An 18,308-nucleotide genomic window follows, 5' to 3' on the forward strand; every position below is an offset into this window, starting at 1 on the left:
AACATGTAAGAATAAGTACACAATTTTTTTATACATAAATTCCGGGTTTGGGGTCTCCTCTTTAACTGCCTGGAGAGGGACACTCAGGCCAGGCTGACTGCACCATGAAATTCTCCCCTTCCCGGGAAAGCAGAACTGAAACAAGAAACCATTAACTCTCCCTCACGTCAGAGAGTCGTTTTCAAACAATGAACAAGTCTAACTCTCATCCAAATGCACAGAGAGCCCGTGTCGCAGGTGTGTGCAGCTCACTCCCGAGGGAACCAGCAAGGTGGGAGAACTGGCGTAGGGGAGGGTCTGAGAAACTAAAACCAGTTTCTCATAGAAGCTAGAATAAGATTGCAAAATTAGATGCAAGTTGGTTGATATCATATAGGGGAATAAAACTGAACCTTTGAGGTTATCTTTTGTGGGGAATAAAAATCACTCATCCCACACCCACAAATTAACCTCTAATTTCACAGAACCTGAGCCCTCATCCACAGCAAATAGTGAGTTAAACAAAATTACCCTCACCTACATGAGCCTTAACTGGGCTTGTTAGAAAGTGCTGGAGTGTGATTTTGTAGAGGCATGTGGTTATAGTTTTGCCTTATTGCTGAGTGCCCCCAGCTGAGCCCAGCTGAGTGGGGCGCTGAGGGAACCGGGGTGGGAGGCTGGAGTGCAGGCTGGGAGGGAGCTCTCGGAGGAGAGGCTGAGGCTGCATCCCTCAGTGGGTACCTGCACTAGGTGTTAGACCATTGTGGTTTCAAACCCTGGAGCTCTGGGGCTGTTGGCAAGATGTTTTACTTACGGGAGCCTCAGTTTCCTCATCTATAAAATGGGAGGATAATAGTATCTCCCTCTCAGAGCAGTTTGTGAGGACAAAGGCAGACCTACATTGATTTCACATTGCTTGGCCAGTAGGGTTTGGGGTGATTTTAGCTTATGAGAGAAGTCCTGGCAAGGTCACAGGGAGATGACAAAAGACCTGAAGAGCTGGCCCCTCCACCCAGGGAGCCCTAGGGAGCCCTAGAGAGCCGGTTGCCATGGAGATGAATTAAACAGTTTACTCCACTTTGATGTGGTTGGGTAGCAGAGGAAGTGGGCAGGTATGAAGCCTCGGGCCTCCCCCTTCTTCCTGACTCCACCCCCAATAGGGTGCCTACTGCCCCCACTGTGGGGGTGGTAGGAAACCTCATGCCAGTGCCGCCAGGTCCTGCCCACCACAGCCCCCTTGGGTGAGGCCCACATGCTTGTTGATTATTTACTGCATGCCTGCATAGCTGTGCAGACCACAATACTTGCCTGCAAAGAATTTATCTGCAAGCCTGAGGGTGACGGCGGGCCTCACATGTGTGAGTCACTCAGTACACCAGCCTCCACGACTGCATCTCACCCAGACCACGGCCCTGCGAAGTGAGAAGGAAAAGCAAGGTTATTCCCACTTTGTACAGGAGACAACCAAGACTCAGAGAAGTTGAATGTTTCCTGCCCAACCTATAACGTCAAGTGTGAGAGAAGAAACATGGGTCTTGGTGTGACAAAGGCCTACGTCACTTATTAGTTGATGACCTGGGACAGGTTACATAAGTTCTCATCAAAAGTAGGACTATACTTGATGATGATGGTGGCAGTGATGGCAATAGCTGCGTTACCTGCGTGCTTACAGCACATCCAACACTGCTAAGAGATGGTCCCATCCACCCTCAGAACACCCCCCTGGATAGCTCTAGTATTTCCACCTTTCAGGTGATGCATTTGAAGCCTGGACAACTAGGTAGCTTGCCCAGGGTCACGTAGCTAACGAGCTCTACCGCCTGAACCTGTCTTGAACCTGTCTGCTCAAGTCTAAAAACCATATTCTTTGACTCAAAAAACCATATTCTCACATTGCATAAAGCTGTGTCTACCAAAAGACCCAGGCAGGTGACTGTGCTTGACAGGGGCCATCCTGGCTCCCAGGCACTTCCTGCCATTGGGCCATCTCCCCTGCCCCTGTTCCTTTCACTCAGTGCCTCCCCGCCTTGGCCTCCTGTCAATCAGGAGCAAACCTGGATGGGGTCAGTTTTGCCTGTCAGCCGGTAGCAGGTGAATTGTGAATAGTCTTCATGGCAGTAAGTTTCTCTTGGGACATTACTGATCATAAACATTTGCATCTTCTACTTTTTGTCTCTGATTAGGGAATGAAAGGTTTAAACCCCTTAAAGGAAAGTCAAGCTCACATGGATGTTTCCACCTGTCTGAAACCCCGGGCTTGGCCTTGCGCTTTCCGCAGGGATTGCCTTCCTGCGCCCAGCTCACACCCCATCTGGGGTGGCGCTGCCCCGACAGGGAGACGGACCCCATAAGGATTTCTGAGCTCTGACAGGGAGGCTGCCTGCTTCTGTTAGCCGTGTCAGTGAGGAGGGTGAAACGTTCCATCTCCTCACCAAGGCTGACGCAGAACTGAATACACACTGTGAAGGGTCTGTTTTCCAGCTACAGAGCTGAGTCAAGTTGCAGGAACACATGGAAAACCTTGAGATCATTTCCTCTCTGCACATTTGAAGTCAGAGGGGATGGAAAGGTGGCTGAGGGTGGAGAGGAAGGCTGGGGGGCACGCAGGTGCAGAGGCTCATCCTTCAAGGGACAACACCAGGCAGGACCATGGTCCCCTGAAAAGTCGTAGAAGCCAGGCTGGGATGCTGAGAGGAAGGTGAGAGCCATGGAAGGTGCTGAGACTGACTGACTAGTCCAAGGGGTGCCTGGACACCCCTGCAGGACACCAGCACTGAGGAGGGGGGCGGTGACAGGAGCAGCCGGACGGCAGAGACCTGGCCTCAGTCCCCCTCAGGGTGCTCTGCCCACCGTCCCCGCAGGGCAAAGCTTTTTCAATGGCTTCAACCATGGTGGGGCCTGGACTCCTATCGTGGACCCCAGGCTTGTGGGCCTCAGGCCTAATCTGCCCCTTGTCCTGAACCTCACCAGGAACCCGCAGCCTAACTGCCCAGCGCCAGGCTCTCTGTGAGGTGGAGCGCCGTGATAGCTGAAGGAACAGGCAAGCCTGTGAACTCTGCTCTTTTCTATCTGGCTACAGGAATCTCCTACCAGCGACTGGTGAGGGCTGAGCAGGGTCTGCCCACTCGGAGTCAGCGCAGCTCCACTGTGTGAGTGCCCTTGGGGAGGGAGCCACAGCGTGGGGGGTGGGCGCAGGGATGGGACCCACCCCCATGGTTTCACCATTCCTACACCACCCAGCCTGTGCTTCTGGCATGCCCTCCATCACTGCACCCCCTCCCACCCAAGCCACCAACACACTGGCTTAGACCCAGAACCCCCTGCGATTGCTGGTGATGTTTAGTGCAGAGTCACTTTTCTGGGCTGAGGGTCTTTCATCAGATTCCTAAACAAGTCTGAGACAAAAAAAAAAAAGGTTAAGAACTACATGAATTGATTGTGGCAGGTGCTGGGCACACATTACCTCACTTTACCCCACTTTTCAGATGAGGAAACTGAAGGTCAGAGAGGCCAAGTAACCTCCCCAAGGTCACACAGCTAGTAAGTGTCTGAGCCAGGATTTGAACCTCAGTCTTACTCAAAATTCCATACTCTTTGCACAGTGTCTTTCTGCATGTTATTAAAACAGCATTTCCCAGATTTTTTTGATCAGAATCTACAGTAAAAATTTCATGATCTGTGACAGGTTGGCATGCATACACACACACACCAGCTGGAATAGGCTTCATGAAGTGAAGCTTCCCCTGACCTCAGAGGACAGGCACTGTTCCGTTCTGTTCCATTTTATTTAAAAGTCAGTTCTGGTTGTGACTCCCCACGTTGATTCCGTTACCCACTCATGGGTCCTGGCCTGCAGTTTGACAAACACTAGAAAAAGCCTCCGTTCTGAGGACCCTCCAGCAGGCCTCTGGTGTCTCACCTAGATGCCTGGGAGCCCAGAGACTCCAGCCTCCACCAGCAGAAATTAAAGTCACCCTAGTCCCTCCCCGTCCTCAGCCCCAGGGGGCCACTGTGCATTCACACTGCTGAGCAAACATGTGTTGCGTCCCTTCTAGGTAAAACCAAACCAGAAAAAGCCAGCGTTAGGTTTTGAGAGAGGCAGAAGGGCATAAAACTGTTTGGTGAAAGTTAGTTCAATAAGTACATGAGATACTGGGGCGGGGGGCGGAGGCAGGTGGCTGGCGAATGTGCACCACATCTTGGCGGACATGCAGAGCTGCGGGCACTGCTGTTGGCGTCACTGCCTCATCCCGTCCTCCTGTGAACCTTATGGAAAAGGTATTTTTAAGGTCAGGAAGCTGAGGTGCAGAGGGGTTAGTGGAAGGTCTTAGTACTGAGAGATGGTCTCCCTTCTGTTTCCTGTAAGTTGGGGATGACAGTAACTTATCTGGCAGAGACAGCGTGCAGGCGGCGCGGGCACAGGCCTGGCTGCTCTGCTCCTGTGCACAGCGGGGCCCAGCCGTGTCTGTGCAGGGAGCCACCATGCCCTCAGGGAAGGGGGCGCTCAGTTAGGAGCAGCTTACGTGAGCCTGCCCATTTTTTCTTACAGATAGAGAAATGAAAATTAGCGTCTCCCCAAATGGTGATGACTGACAGGGTCTGGTCCTGAGCCCAGGGCCCGATGCCCAGGGGACAGATGCCCACAGAGACTGGAGGTCATGCCACTCGCCTGGTACCTCTTTGTGCTGGGTTTACACACAGTGCAGGTTTGAGAGAGAGCAATAGCGAATGTGAGCGCTTCACACTAAAGCTTTTGCAGGCATAACACCATGAAGACTCAAATACACTTCGAGAAAACAGTGATGAGGGTTGGTGTGGGCGAAGTGAGAACAGTCCTGTGTTGTTAACCGTTAACCGAGTGATCAGCACCCTCAGGGTTCACGATTCTCTTAACCATTGTGTATGTTTGAGATTTTCATAATGAACACAGTTTCCCACCTGCACCAGGAAGGAGCCCGGGTGTAGCGGGCGGAGAGGCAGCGTTGGCTGCACACACCCCAGCCCCACGCTAGCCTGTGTGAAGGCTTGGACAAGTCAGAAAAGGGTGCCCTGGGAGTGGAGGACTCAGATGCAACCCCAATGTAGCTCCCCTTCCGCCTGGCAGAGACCACCCCTCATCACACCCCTTGGCCAGAGGAGCAGGGCGTGGCCTGAAATTTCAGGCCGCACTGTGCCACGGCACGTGTCTGTCCCCTGCCCCAAAGTGATCACCTGGCTTCAAGTCACCTCACCAAAAAGACAGTCCTCTCTTGAGTAATCTTGCATCCATTCAGATATCCTATAGAAAAATATGTTTATATAAAAATGAAGGTAAATTTATTTTTTTAATTAAGTTCAGTTTTTAAAAGGCCTTTGAAAACACTGGGTGAAAAATGCTCAAGTGGACCCTAAACTTTGGGATCTGGGCCCCTGGAGCCCCAACTCCCTCTCCTGGCCTCAGGCCCTGCCTGGGCTGCAGGAGGCCTGGCCTCAGGGCGGCACAGCCCGGTGAGGTGGATGGCTGCGCCTCCTGTGCCCACAGCCTCTCCTCTGCGCCCCTAGCACCGTGCTGTTGCTGAACCCCGTGGAGGTGCAGGCAGAGTTCCTCACCGTGGCCAACAAGCTGAGCACGCCCAGCCATTCGCCCCACAGCGCCTACATCACCTTGCTCCTGCATGCCTTCCAGGCTGCCTTTGGGGCCCACTGTGACCTCCCCAGTCTGCACTGCAGGCTTCAGGTATGTGTCTGGGGCCTGGGGCTGAGCACGGCCCCCTTGTAGCAGAACACGTCTCCCAAGAGGCAGAGTCCCTTCTCTGCTCCATCTCAGCACTGCGGTCTCCAGGGTACTGGCCTCCCTTGCTCCCAGGGGCAGGGAAGGCAGGGGCCGGAGAGCTGGCTTTGTGGACAGGGTTTGCGTTGTGCTGGGTCCCGACCGGGGCGGGTGGGCACAGAGTTTCAGAGGAGCAAGGTTTAGATGACAGCTAGAAGACCTGGATTCTAGTCCTAGTGCCGTGATGGGTCAGTCGTGTGGCCCTGGACAGCCCCTTCCCCTCTCTGGGCTGCAGGGGTGAGCTCTGAAGTGACTCCCAAGTCTGTGGTGCTCTGGCTCTGGGCTGTCTCTCATGACCACTTCTTGAGATAGGGGTTGGAGGCAGGCCTGGCTCCCCGTCTCTGGGTGCAGATGGGTGACGAGGCTGGAGAGGGGACTGGTCACTGTTGCCCTCGCTGGGACCCTGGGCAGTGGAGAAGTCAGGCAGCCAGGCCGTGGTATAGGAGCAAGCCTTTCTCCTCCTGGGATTTCAGTCCAAGACCTTGGCCGAGCTTGAGGACATCTTCACAGAGACTGCAGAGACACAGGAGCTGGCATCTGGCGTTGGGGACGCAGCTGAGGCCCGGCAGTGGCTCGGGACCAAGTTGCGGGCGGTGGCAGAGAAAGCCGGCTTCCCTGATGTCTTAGGTGAGGCTCTTAGAATAGGGGGGCCCACTTTCCCGTCATCTACTCTGGCTCCCACAGTGGGCAGGCCAGGTCAGCCTGCTGCTCTGCTCCACAGTCACTCAGGGACCCACGTTGCTCCGCCCCCCCTGGTGCATTGTTCCTGCCTGCAGCGTCAGGGTTGGGTTGCCATCACGTGGCGGCTTGTGGGAAGAGAAAAGGGATGTGCTGATCCAGGGCAAGGGGCTTTCTTTTTACATTGAAGATAATAGGCAAGTTGCACGCATCAGGGCTACAGGTATCCCCTTAGCCCACTTCACTCATGTGGCCACACCTCTCACCCCAAGGAGCTTGGGAAACTTCCTCTCTGCAACTCTGCCACCAGGGAAGAGAAGGCACAATATTCCTCACAACACCCGAAGAGATAATGCCATTGTTGTCCTGTTTGACCCCTGTAAAAGGAGGCTCACAGTTTGTGACTTCACATACTTACACAGCTTATAAAAGGGCACGGCATCCACACGGGGCCCTCTGGCTGTGAGCCAGGCACCCCAGCTTCCCGCTCAGCCGCAGCCCACCCAGCCTGGTGGTCTAGGCTGGTCCTCTCCCAACCCTGGTCTCTTCATATGAGGGGACTGGGCTGGCCAATCTCAAGGCCCCTTCCCGGGCCCCACCCTCTGCCCGCCCCATTCTTACAGACACTGCAAAACCTGGCAAGCTTCGCACCATTCCCATCCCTGTCGCCAGGTGCTACACCTACAACTGGAACCAGGACAGCTTTGGTGAGCAGCCGGCTGGGGCCCCTGAGATGCCCGCCCCCAAACTACTGGGGCCCTCTTCCTGGTCCCAGTCCCTATCCCAGCCCTGCACCCCACCGCCCTCCCGCCTGAGCCGGCACTCAGCGGAGCAGAGGGAGCGCCCCGGGTCCCACCATCTTATCCCCAGGTCCACCTGTCTGAACTTGTCACCCCTCCCAAAGGTGAGCAAGAGAGATTTTGAGGGTCCAGACGCCCAGATAGTGCCTCCTCTTGCTTCCGTGCAGATATCCTGCAGGAAATCCTACTCAAGGAGCAGGAGCTGCTCCAGCCAGGGATCCTGGGGGACGACGAGGAGGAGGAGGAGGAGGAAGAGGAGGAAGAGGACTTGGAAACGGATGGGCAGTGTGCCAAGAGGGACTCACTGCTTTCCACCAGCTCAGAGACCTCCCGTGACTCCACCCTGTCCCTTGCCTCATACCAGGCCTCGGGGGCCACCCTGCCCCGCCAGCTGCTGACCTCCTTTGTCTCGGGCCTCTCGGATGGCATGGACAGTGGCTACGTGGAGGACAGCGAAGAGAGCTCCCCTGAGTGGTACAAGAGGCCTGGCAGTCGGGAACGCCGGGGCTACCGCAGGCCCGGGCAGAAGTTCAACAGGATCTACAAACTCTTCAAGAGCACCAGCCAGCTGGTGCTACGAAGGGACTCTCGGGGCATGGAGGGCAGCTCAGACTCGGCGCTGCCCCTGCGGCGGGCTGGGAGCCTCTGCAGCCCCCTGGGCAGCCTAGGGCCTCCCCCGACCCGGGCTCAGCGTTCCCGCTCCCTGCCCCAACCCAAGCTCAGCACCCAGCTGCCCAGCTGGCTCCTGGCCCCCGCCTCAAGGCATCAGCGCCGACGCCCCTTCCTGAGTGGGGACGAGGATCCCAAGGCTTCCACACTACGCGTTGTGGTCTTCGGCTCTGATCGGATTTCAGGGAAGGTAGCTCGGGCATATAGCAACCTGAGGTAAGAGTTGGAATTGGGGTGCATCACTCTGCCCTGGGACAGGGTGGTGGCGGCGGTGGCGGTGGTGTTGGAGGCTTGAGGCTTAGCCGACAGAGACCAAGGAGCTCCTTCTCACCATCTTCTTGTTTCCAGGCGGCTGGAGAACAATCGCCCACTCCTCACACGGTTCTTCAAGCTTCAGTTCTTCTATGTGCCTGTGAAGCGAAGCCAGGGGGCCAGCTCCAGCGCCTGCCCAGCCCCTCTGAGCCAGACACCCCCACTCCCCCCAGACTCCCCAAGGCACCCCATCTCAACAGTATGTCCCCAGCCCAAGACCAATGGGGTGGGAAAGTAGAGTAGACATGAGCAGGTTCCAGTGACCTGAAAGGGCTGGTTGCAAGTCACCAACAGCAATCACTTGAATTTGTGGGGTACCTCCTCCTGCCTGGCCCTGGCTTCCAGGAGTGGTCCCTACCCTGCACTGGGGTGTGGCATTTGGCTGTATGACACAGACTGAAAGGTGTCAGAGGGGTCCAAGGGCAGGGAGAAGCTCAGATTGGGGTTGCAGGGCTGCCTGGGGCCCTGGGGCCACAATGGTAGGCCTCCTGGCTACCTGGGAAGCTGAGGATGACTCTTGTCCCCTGTCTCAGGAGCTGGGTGTGGCCCAGTGGGAGGAGAGCACCAATGATATCTCTCACTACCTCGGCATGCTCGACCCCTGGTATGAGCGCAACGTGCTGGGCCTCATGCATCTGCCCCCTGAAGTCCTGTGCCAGGTAAGTGGCCCTGGAGTGGCCCACTGGCTGTAGTCACTCAGCCTTGAGGGCTCCATGGAGGGCCAGGGCACACTTGGAGATGAGCAGAGAGAATAGGAGAGAAGCAGGACTGAACCAGAATGCAAGGCATGGGGCTGGTGAGGGGGCCACGGGCTGGAGTCACCACCGTGACAGGGAGGGTCCTCAGAAGGATCCAGGGGACCTTGGGCCTTAGCCCCCCTCCTCAAGTCAGCTTTGTCCAGCTCTACCCGGGGCCTTCCTAGAGGCCCACGTGCCGGGTTAGGGGGAGGGATGGAGACTGGGCTGTGGGTCCTCTCCTGACTTTTTTGTCCCCCGCTTTCCTCTCCCTGTCCCCCACCCTGGCTCACTGCCTCTGTGTCTCTCTTCTCTGCGTGTGTGTATGTGCTCCTCTGTGTCTCTCCCTCTCATGTTCCTGTTCTCTCTCCCTCCCCATCCCCTGTCCCCCTGACTCGGGCTCCCCGCACCCAGCAGTCCCTGAAAGCCGACTCCCGGCCCCTGGAGGGCTCCGCCACCCAGCTGCCCATCCTGGCCGACATGCTGCTGTATTATTGCCGCTTTGCCGCACGGCCGGTGCTGTTGCAGGTCTACCAGACGGAGGTAAGTTGCCTGGCCGCCCCAGGCCTCCTTTTCCCTCAGGCTTCCTGGCAGGCCTCCTGGCCCTGCCTGTGCCTGTGGGCCTACAGGTCCTGTCCCCACCCCGTGGCAGCCCCAGCCCTGTGCTGGAGGAGCTGGGTGTGGGGTCCCCACCGGAGGTCTGCACTGATGCTCTGGTCTTGCCCTCTCCAGCTGACCTTCATCACTGGGGAGAAGACAACAGAGATCTTCATTCATTCCCTGGAGCTGGGTCACTCCGCTGCCACACGAGCCATCAAGGCTTCGGGTGAGTGCTGCCCAAGTCCCGGTGGAGACAGGTGGGGGCTGGGAAGGTGGGGCCCCCAGTGGTGGAGCCCAGGAGAGAAGGGCAGCTTCATAGAGGGCTGGAGTCCTGGGGAAGTGTGACCCTGGAGAGGCAGGGTCATGGAAAGCAGGGCCAGAGGTAGGAGTGGGGGTGGGGGAGGGGGGGCGGAGCCCCGAGTCTGTAAGTGGCACCCAGTAAAGGGCTTGTCTACGTGGCACAGGTCCTGGCAGCAAGAGGCTGGGCATTGATGGGGACCGGGAGGCCGTCCCTTTAACACTACAGATTATTTACAGCAAGGTAAGGCCAATGCTGGGCCCCATACCCCTCTGGGACCCTCCCAGCCCCTCCAGGCTGACCCTGTCCCCTGGGACCCCTGACCCTCCTCATCCAGAGCCAGACTCTGAGGTCCCTGGGCCCCAATGTTTAAGCTGCTTGAGGGCGCAGAACCAGGCAACCAGGCTTGGCAACCAGGGCCTGGCTGCAGGGCTCAGGATAAGAGCAGGGCAGGTGGGGCCTCCAAGGCACAGCGAGGCACAACGAGGCACAGGCCTGGGCTGGGGCAGGGGGCCTGGCTGCAGGCCTGGGAGGTGGGACCAGTGTGAAGGGAGTGAAGCAATTTTGGAGAAGGGGGTGCCCATGAGCTCACCAGAGAACATGTGTCTCTGAGCACGTCACACCATGCGGTACAGGCCACGAGCGGCTGGACTCACCAGTGGGTCCTGCCTTCTTTGTTTCTACCCCCCTTCAATCATTCAAAAGATATTCATTTAGCATCTCCTCCTGCCAGGCTCTGTGCTGGGCTGGGGAAACATAGTAAGCAGGGAGGGCTGGGCCCTCCCTTGAGCTTTTTAGACGAGAGAGGCAGACCAGAAACAAGGATACAGGTACCTGGCCACGATACTGTCAGAGTGGTGAGTGATGACAAGGCCATAGAAGGGCTGATGGGGTAGTGATGATGGAGGTGCTTTCGATTTGGCGGCCATGGGCATGGGCAGGAGGGACGCGCCCTGAGAGCTATGTCCCGGGTGTTTGTTAAATGCCTACTGTGTCCCACACATTGTTCTAGGCACAGGTATATTCTTAAGGGTGAACAAAAGGCCCCAAGTGGAAGAGAATATGAACACTAAAGGTGATGAAGTGAGCCCTGACTGGTGTGACTCGGTTGGTTGAGTGTCATCCCACAAAGCGAAAGGTCGCTGGTTCGATTCTGGGTCAGGGCAGATGCCTGGGTTGTGGGTTCGGTCCCTGCTGTGGACACGTTAGATGCAACGGATCGATGTTTGTCTCTCGCACTGATGTTTCTCTCCCTCTCTTTCTCCCTCCTTTCCCCCCTTCCCTCCCTCCAAAAATAAATAAATACAATGCTTAAAAAAAAAAAAAATAAGGTGAGGCCAAAGAGATAGGCAGGGCGAGAATGCCAAGGGCCTTGATTCTAATGAGAGTTTTGTCCTATCCTAAGAGCAGCGGGCATCCTTCGAGGGGCTCCAGTTCGGGGCAGTGCTGGGATGTGTGTGACAGGACCAGATGTGAGGTTTGGACGCTCCCTCCGGCAGCTCTGTGGAGAACAGACTGGAGGGGCCCAGGGGCCCTGGCAAGGCCAATAGGAGGCTTTGGCGTTTTCCGGTAGACAAAGGCAGGCAGCCAGCACAGGGCCGGTGGCGGCAGCAATGGAGGAAATGGGAGCTGTATGTGGACTGTGGGAGCAGCAGGGCTTGAGGATGGGCTGGATTTCAGCCTTCTGTGACTAACCGCCCCATTTTCTCAGAAGCGGCCAGCATCCAGCAGGGGCAGATCAGACAGGTGGGCCGTGCTGAGTTTGAAGTGCCCTGGGGAGGTAGAAGGAAGAAGTCAGCACAGGCAGTTGGACAGATGGGCCTGAACTCAGACCTGGAACATGGAGATGGGTGTGTTGGTGGCCGAAGTTCGCTACTGGAGAAGTAGGAGTGCAAGAGCAGAGGACCCAGGAGAGGGTCCTGAGACCTGTGTCATGTGACCCAGGCTGAGGAGGGAGTCACGCTGAGCAGAGTCCCGGCCAGAAATGTGGTGGAGAACCAGGAGTGTGCCCCCACAAAAGCCCAGGAGAGGAGAGGGGGGAACAGAAACAAATTACACTGTAAGGTCAAGTATGCTCAACTTGACACTGACCAAGGACTGAGAAATGCTCTTAGGTTTGGCGACACGGGGGTCCCCAATGAAAGAGGGCCCCCAGGCTGGCTCTGCCAGGGACTCCAGGACTGTGGGGCCCTCTCTTCCTTGCTCTGGGCTTGGCAGATTGTCAAGATCCCCTTGAGGTGCCCCAGCTCTTGTGTCCTATGACCTCAGAGTCATTGACGTCTGTACAGGGGTCAGGGGCTCTTCGTGAAGAAGCCGGCAGACCTGGGTGAATGAGAGAGAGCTTGCTGGGTGTGCTGACAGCAGGCAGCTCCCTGTCCCTGGTGATCTGGGGCCCCTTCTTTGGAGGGAAGGTAGCAAGCAGCAGGACCTCCAAACAGAGAGGATCTGGCTTTGCTGCCTTTCCAGGGGGCCGTCAGTGGACGAAGTCGCTGGAATAACATGGAGAAGGTCTGCACCTCCATCAACCTCAACAAGGCCTGCCGGAAGCTGGAGGAGCTGGGTGAGTTGGGTGGGCAGGGAGGGCGCAGGGGTGGTGGCAGGGAGGGTGTCCAAGCCTGGCCTGAGCCGCCCCTGCCCCTCAGATGCCGGCATGGAGGCTCTGACACTAAACCTGACAGAAGTGGTGAAAAGGCAAAATCCCAAATCCAAGAAGGGCTTCAACCAGGTAAGGGCTTCCATCTCCATGAAGCCACACCCTCGGGAGACTTACTGGGTGTGTGTGTGTGTGTGTGTGTGTGTGTGTGTGAGAGAGAGAGAGAGAGAGAGAGAGAGAGAGAGAGAGAGAGAGGAGGGGTGTCTGCAAGGTGTTGGGGAGTGGGGGGGTGAGAAGCAGGGAGAGGGGTGTGATTTAGGTCTGTGCACACATACGGAGTGCTGTGGGGTGTTAGGAGGAAGGGGTGCCTGTGTGTGGAAAGGTTCTGCCCTGAGTCCGAGGCAGAGCGGGCAGAGACAGGGGCCCTAGGGCTGCCACAGGGAGGGCAGAGAGCAGTGTGGTTTCTCCTCAGAGGCACTTGCTTCTTCCAGACTCAGGGAAAAGCAGAGGATGGAGAGGAGCCAGGGCCTGATGGTGTCATCAGAAGCCCTCCCCTGAGCTGGCCCTTAGCTGTGGAGAGCTGTCTGACAAACCCCCATCCCTCCCCCACAGCTGCTTGGGCAGTTCCAGGGGAAGCAACTGCCAGGGGCTGGGATCTCTGGGGCTGGGGCCCTGGGGACTGACCTGGGCCTTCCTTCCAGATTAGCACGTCACAGGTCAAAGTGGACAAGGTGCAGATTATCGGCTCCAGCAGCTGCCCCTTTGCAGTGTGTCTGGACCAGGATGAGAGGAAGATCCTGCAGAGTGTGGTCAGGTAGGAAAGGGGGCCCTCGATCTGCTTCAGCTAAGTGGGGTTGGGCAGGGGTCAGTTTTCGTATATTCCCGCCTAGAGACCTGGAAGTTGCTGGAGGGATGGGAGGCCTGTCCTCACTCCTGCCCTGCCCCCCAGGTGTGAGGTGTCACCGTGCTACAAGCCAGAGAAGAGTGGCCTCTGCCCAAAACCCCAGAGGTCCCCCCACCCCCCAGCCCAGGCCACGTCGGACCTCTGCTCCCTCCTCTGCCTGCCCATCATGACTTTCAGCGGAGCTCTGCCCTAGCAAGACCCTGCGCCGGCCTGGATGAAAAGTCCGGAAGCAGCCTCTTCTGAGCCTCTCCCAGATGGTGGGCTGTGAGGGTCTCGCTCCTTATGGAGAACCGAATGGCCCCGTGGGGGCCAGAGTCCTGCCAAGTCCTGCACTGGGCGGGGGGTGGGACCTTAGCAGTTTCTGGAGCCTCGGGCCTCTCTTTGGGACGGAAACAGGCTTTGGGGAGAGAGGAGTTTGGCCACACTGTCCCTCGGTTTCCTAGAGGTAGAAAGGAGAGCCGACCTCCGAAGGCCCCAGCCACTGACATGGTCAAGTGTCCTTTCAGGAAGGAAGATCAGAGGCTCCGGTGCTCTGGGGTGTGGTGTAGGCCTCTCCTCCTAACCTGTGGCTGGGCCCACTCCTTTTGTCAAAGACTTGGGAAGCCCTTTGTGTCTGGAATTCAGTCTCTGCTCTGGACACATGGATGTGACTTTTCATTCCTGACCTTCTGTACCTCCCACCTCTCTCTCTGGGCCCCTGGGTTCTGAAAAACAGCACTAACACTTTACTTGTCCATTGTCAGGACCTGGTCAGGTTCTCTCTGGAGTCCCTTTCTGGATCCGAGGTCCTGGGGAGACAAGACAGGTTAGATTCAGTTGCAGCTCAGTTACCTTCTAGCTAAATGACCAGAAGGAAGTTAATTAGCTTGTTCGAGCCTCCCTTTCCTCAGCACTGAGATGAGGGGAACTCAGGCCTCTTCAAAGGGCCACAAAGGAATGGCAATGTGCCTGGCCTCACAGCTAGCGCAGAGCTGGCGCTCAGGAAAGGTCGGCGGCCTTGCTTTTGAAACGCTGGCTGTCCTTCTGATCCTGGGGCTCTCATGGCCTCTGGGAGGCTCTCCATGCGCTCTTTTCCAGTCACCAAGACTGAGCGCTGAGGAGCAATTAGCTTTTCCCTCTGCAGGAGGAATGCCTGTGTCAGGGTGATGGGAGGGTTGCTCAGGCGCCCTAGCCTTTACCTCCTTTTCTCCCAGGTTGTCCCCCTTGCCTCCACTTCCATCTCCCTCCTGGGGCTGGTGCACATGGTGTGCAGAATCTTGCAGCCCCGAGTTCACTGGCACCTTTCTGGTGCGTGGGCAAGATCCCAGGGGAGCAGAGGGCGGCATGGCTGGCATCGCAGAGCTTTGGCCTGACTGAGGGGGATGGGGGCTAGAACATGAGAGCAACAATGGAAACCTGCCAGGTGGGAGGGGTTTGAGGAGTCCACAGTGAAGATGGGCTGGGGCGATAGGGTGGAGGGCCAGCACACACGTTAGTACAAGGCAGGTAAGCAGAGGCATGTGGCGCCTCCTAGGGCCTGGGCCTGGGCACAGTATTTACTCTCAACATTCAACTGGCCAAAATTGAAGAAGCCTGTCAACTCATATGTTCAATAAACTCAGCAAATGTCACACTGGATGAAAGCAAAATTACATGAGAAGAGCACTTCACCTCTGATGTTTTTCTAAAATCCCATAACCCTAGTCTAATCATGAAGAAAATATCAGGTAACCCAGACTCTGGGACATTCTACAGGATAAGCCAACCTGTCGTCCACTAGACAGCCTTGTGAAAAACAAGGAACGACCGAAGGCGAGGGAGGGAACCTGAAAGCTGAATGCAGTGAGGTACCCAGGACTGGCTCTCAAACAGAAAGAGAATATCAATGGGGAGACTGGTGAAGTTCCAATAAAGTCTAGAGTTTACTTTTTAAAACACACACACATGCCCACCTCATTGTCAAACTCCTGGGGGGAAACCAGTATTTTCTTAATTAGACTGGAAACTAATCTTTTTACTGCCTCCATTGTTATACGTTTTCCAGAAATACAGTTGGAACCATCCAGTCTGGAGCCTTTTCCGATTAACTTCTTCCCCATGGCAATATGCATCCAGGGCTCGTCCGTGTCTTTCCATGGTTTCATAGCTTCTTTCTTTCTGTTGCTGAATAATAATCATTGCCCTGATGCAGCTCGGTTTGTTTATTTCCTCACCTGCTGAAGGGCATCCTGGTGAATGTCAGTTTTTAGCAATTACGAATAAAATTGCGATAAGCATTCACGTGCTATTTTTTACATGGACATGTATTTCCAACACATTTTGGTAAATACCAAAAAGCACAATTATTCGATTGTATTACATAAGTGTTTTTCTAAATGCCAGACTGCCTTTTAAAGTGGCCGTGCTCTTTCTCGTTCTCACCAAATGGATGAGAGTTCCTGTGGCCTCACACCTTCATCGGCATTTGGAGCTGTGTTGCCAGTGTTTTGGGTTTTATCCATTCTAATGGGTGTGTAGTGATATCTCATTGTTGTTTTAATTTCAATTTGCCAATGACTGTGATGTTGACCATCTTTTCATGTGTTGATTTCCCAAGTGTATATTTTCTTTGGTGAGGTGTCTGTTCAAATCTTTTGCCCATTTTTAAGTTGGGTTGTTTGTTTTCTTAATGTTAAACTTTAAGTTTACTTTGTATATTTTGGTTACCAGTCCTTCATCAGATAACTGTTTTTGCAAATATTTCTCCCAGTCTGTGACTTGTCTTTTCATTCTCCTAACAGTGCCTTTTACAGAGCAGATGGTCTTAATTTTAATGAAGTTCAATTTAGCAATTTGTTCTCTTCTGGCAGCTTGGCGCTTCCTCTGGGGCCCAGAATGTAGTGTCTGTCACCATTCTCAGGCCCCTCCCTAAGGTCCCTGACATGCAATTCAAGTGTCCTCCAGAGAAGCAGTCTGCTTGGTGCCTCCCCCAGAGCTTCAGCCTTCCCATCCCCCACTGCCACAACCACCGCACCCACCACACCCACCTCACCCTTGGCACTGGGGTGGGAGCCCCTGCCTCAGAAGAGGGCTTCTTGATTTTCTTGGGGAGGAACCTGCTCCATCCTTTCCCTTTTCTGAACCCTATTTTGCCCCCCAACCCTACCCATAAAATCAGGTTCTCTTGGGGAAGAGGTACTGTCCCCACCTCTCTGGGGGCAAAGGCAGTGTGATGGGATTTCAATCAAAATGGAACCAGAGGATATGAAATAGAAAACTTCATGCATAGTCAGGCAAACAAAATAACCCTTGTAAACATTTATGCACCCAACATAGGAGCACCTAAATATACAAAGCAAATATTGATGGATATAAAGGGAGAGGTCAACAGTAACACAATTATAGTAGGAGATTTTGATACCCCACTGACATCAATGGATAGATCTTCCAGACAAAAAGTCAACAAGAAAACAGCAGTCTTATGTGACACATTAGACCAGATGGATTTAATTGATGTTTTCAGAGCATTACACCCTAAAACTGCAGGATATATACTTTTTTAAAGTGTACATAAAACATTTCCTAGGATAGGCCACATGTTAGTCCATAAAACAAGCCTCAGTAAATGTAAGAAGATTGAAATCATTTCAAGCATCTTCTCTGACCACAATGTATGAAACTAGAAGTCAATTATAAAAAACTGAAAACCACACAAACGCATGGAGGGTAAATAACATGATAACTAAGCAACAAGTGGGTTAACAATGAGATCGAGAAAGAAATCAAAAGATACCTTGAGACAAAGGAAAATGAGAACACAATAACCCAAGATCTATGGAACATATTAAAGGCAATTCTAAGGGAAATTCATAGCAATTCAGGACTACCTCAAGAAGCAAGAAAAATCTCAAATTAAGAATTTAAGCTTCACTTAAAGGAACTAGAAAAAGAACAACAAACCAAGTCCAAAGTGAGTAGAAGGAAAAAAATAATATCAGCAGAAATAAATAAAATGGAATCTAAAAATAAAACAATTACAAAAGATCAACAAAACCCAAAGCTGTTTACCTGAAAAGATAAGCAAGATTGGTAAGCCTTTAACCAGACTCACCAAGAAAAAGAGAGAGGATCCAAATGAATAAAATCAGAAAGGAAAGAGGAAACTTAACAACTGACACCACAGAAATACAACATATCACAAGGAAATACTAGAAATAATTATATGCCAACAAATTGGACAATCTGAAAAAAATAAGTTTCTATAAACAGACAAGCCCCTAAAACTGAATCAAGTGGAATCAGGATATCTGAACAGATAGATTGATTATATCCAATGAAATTGAAGCAGTCATTTTAAAAAGCTCCCAACAAACAAAGGTTTGGGACCAAATGGCTTCACAGGTGAATTTTAGCAAGCACTCAAAGAAGAACTAACACCTATCCTTCTCAAACTATTCCAAAAAATTCAAAAGGGGGGAAGACTCCAAAGCTCATTTTATAAGGCCATCATTATTCTAATTCCAAAACCAGATAAAGACATTACAAAGAAAATTATAAGCCTGATGAAAATAGATGCTAAAATTGTCTATAAAATATCAGCAAATCAAATTCAGCAATATATTTAAAAGATCATGCCCTGGCTGTGTGGTGACTCAGTGGATTGAGTGTCAGCCTACCAACTGAAAGGTTGCTGGTTCAGTTCCCAGTCAGGGCACATGCCTGGGTTACAGGCCTGGTCCCCAGTAGGGGTGTGCGAGAGGCAGCCAGTCGATGTTTCTCTTCCTCTCTTTCTCCTTCCCTCCTCTCTAAAAATAAATAAAATAAAAATATAATAAAATAATAAGATCATTCACCATAATCAAGTGGGATTTATTCATAGGATACCAGAATGGTTCAACATTCACAAATCAATTAACATGATACACCACAAATAAAATGAAGGATAAAAACCACATGATAATATCAATAGATGCA

At 53.6% G+C, this 18,308-nt stretch overlaps 1 protein-coding gene across 3 annotated transcripts in view; it reads left to right on the plus strand.

Moving 5' to 3' along the window:
* The window catches only part of PIK3R5 (phosphoinositide-3-kinase regulatory subunit 5), a 69,850-nt gene extending 54,215 nt beyond the window's left edge, over positions 1 to 15,635 (plus strand). The window contains exons 6-19 of one of the 3 annotated variants that reach the window (XM_024564956.4): positions 3,059 to 3,128; positions 5,521 to 5,695; positions 6,262 to 6,415; positions 7,090 to 7,173; positions 7,434 to 8,151; positions 8,284 to 8,446; positions 8,781 to 8,906; positions 9,396 to 9,524; positions 9,714 to 9,807; positions 10,046 to 10,122; positions 12,346 to 12,439; positions 12,522 to 12,604; positions 13,174 to 13,286; positions 13,422 to 15,635. In XM_024564956.4, coding sequence (XP_024420724.1) covers positions 3,059 to 3,128; positions 5,521 to 5,695; positions 6,262 to 6,415; positions 7,090 to 7,173; positions 7,434 to 8,151; positions 8,284 to 8,446; positions 8,781 to 8,906; positions 9,396 to 9,524; positions 9,714 to 9,807; positions 10,046 to 10,122; positions 12,346 to 12,439; positions 12,522 to 12,604; positions 13,174 to 13,286; positions 13,422 to 13,569 — 2,228 coding nt within the window. In that variant the 3' untranslated portion in view covers positions 13,570 to 15,635. The other 2 variants (XM_045199070.3, XM_071219298.1) reach the window with 2 other exon arrangements.
* The last annotated feature ends 2,673 nt before the right edge of the window (positions 15,636 to 18,308 follow it).

The sequence above is a fragment of the Desmodus rotundus genome, chromosome 9, assembly GCF_022682495.2.
Source record: "Desmodus rotundus isolate HL8 chromosome 9, HLdesRot8A.1, whole genome shotgun sequence".
Lineage (NCBI taxonomy): Eukaryota > Metazoa > Chordata > Mammalia > Chiroptera > Phyllostomidae > Desmodus > Desmodus rotundus.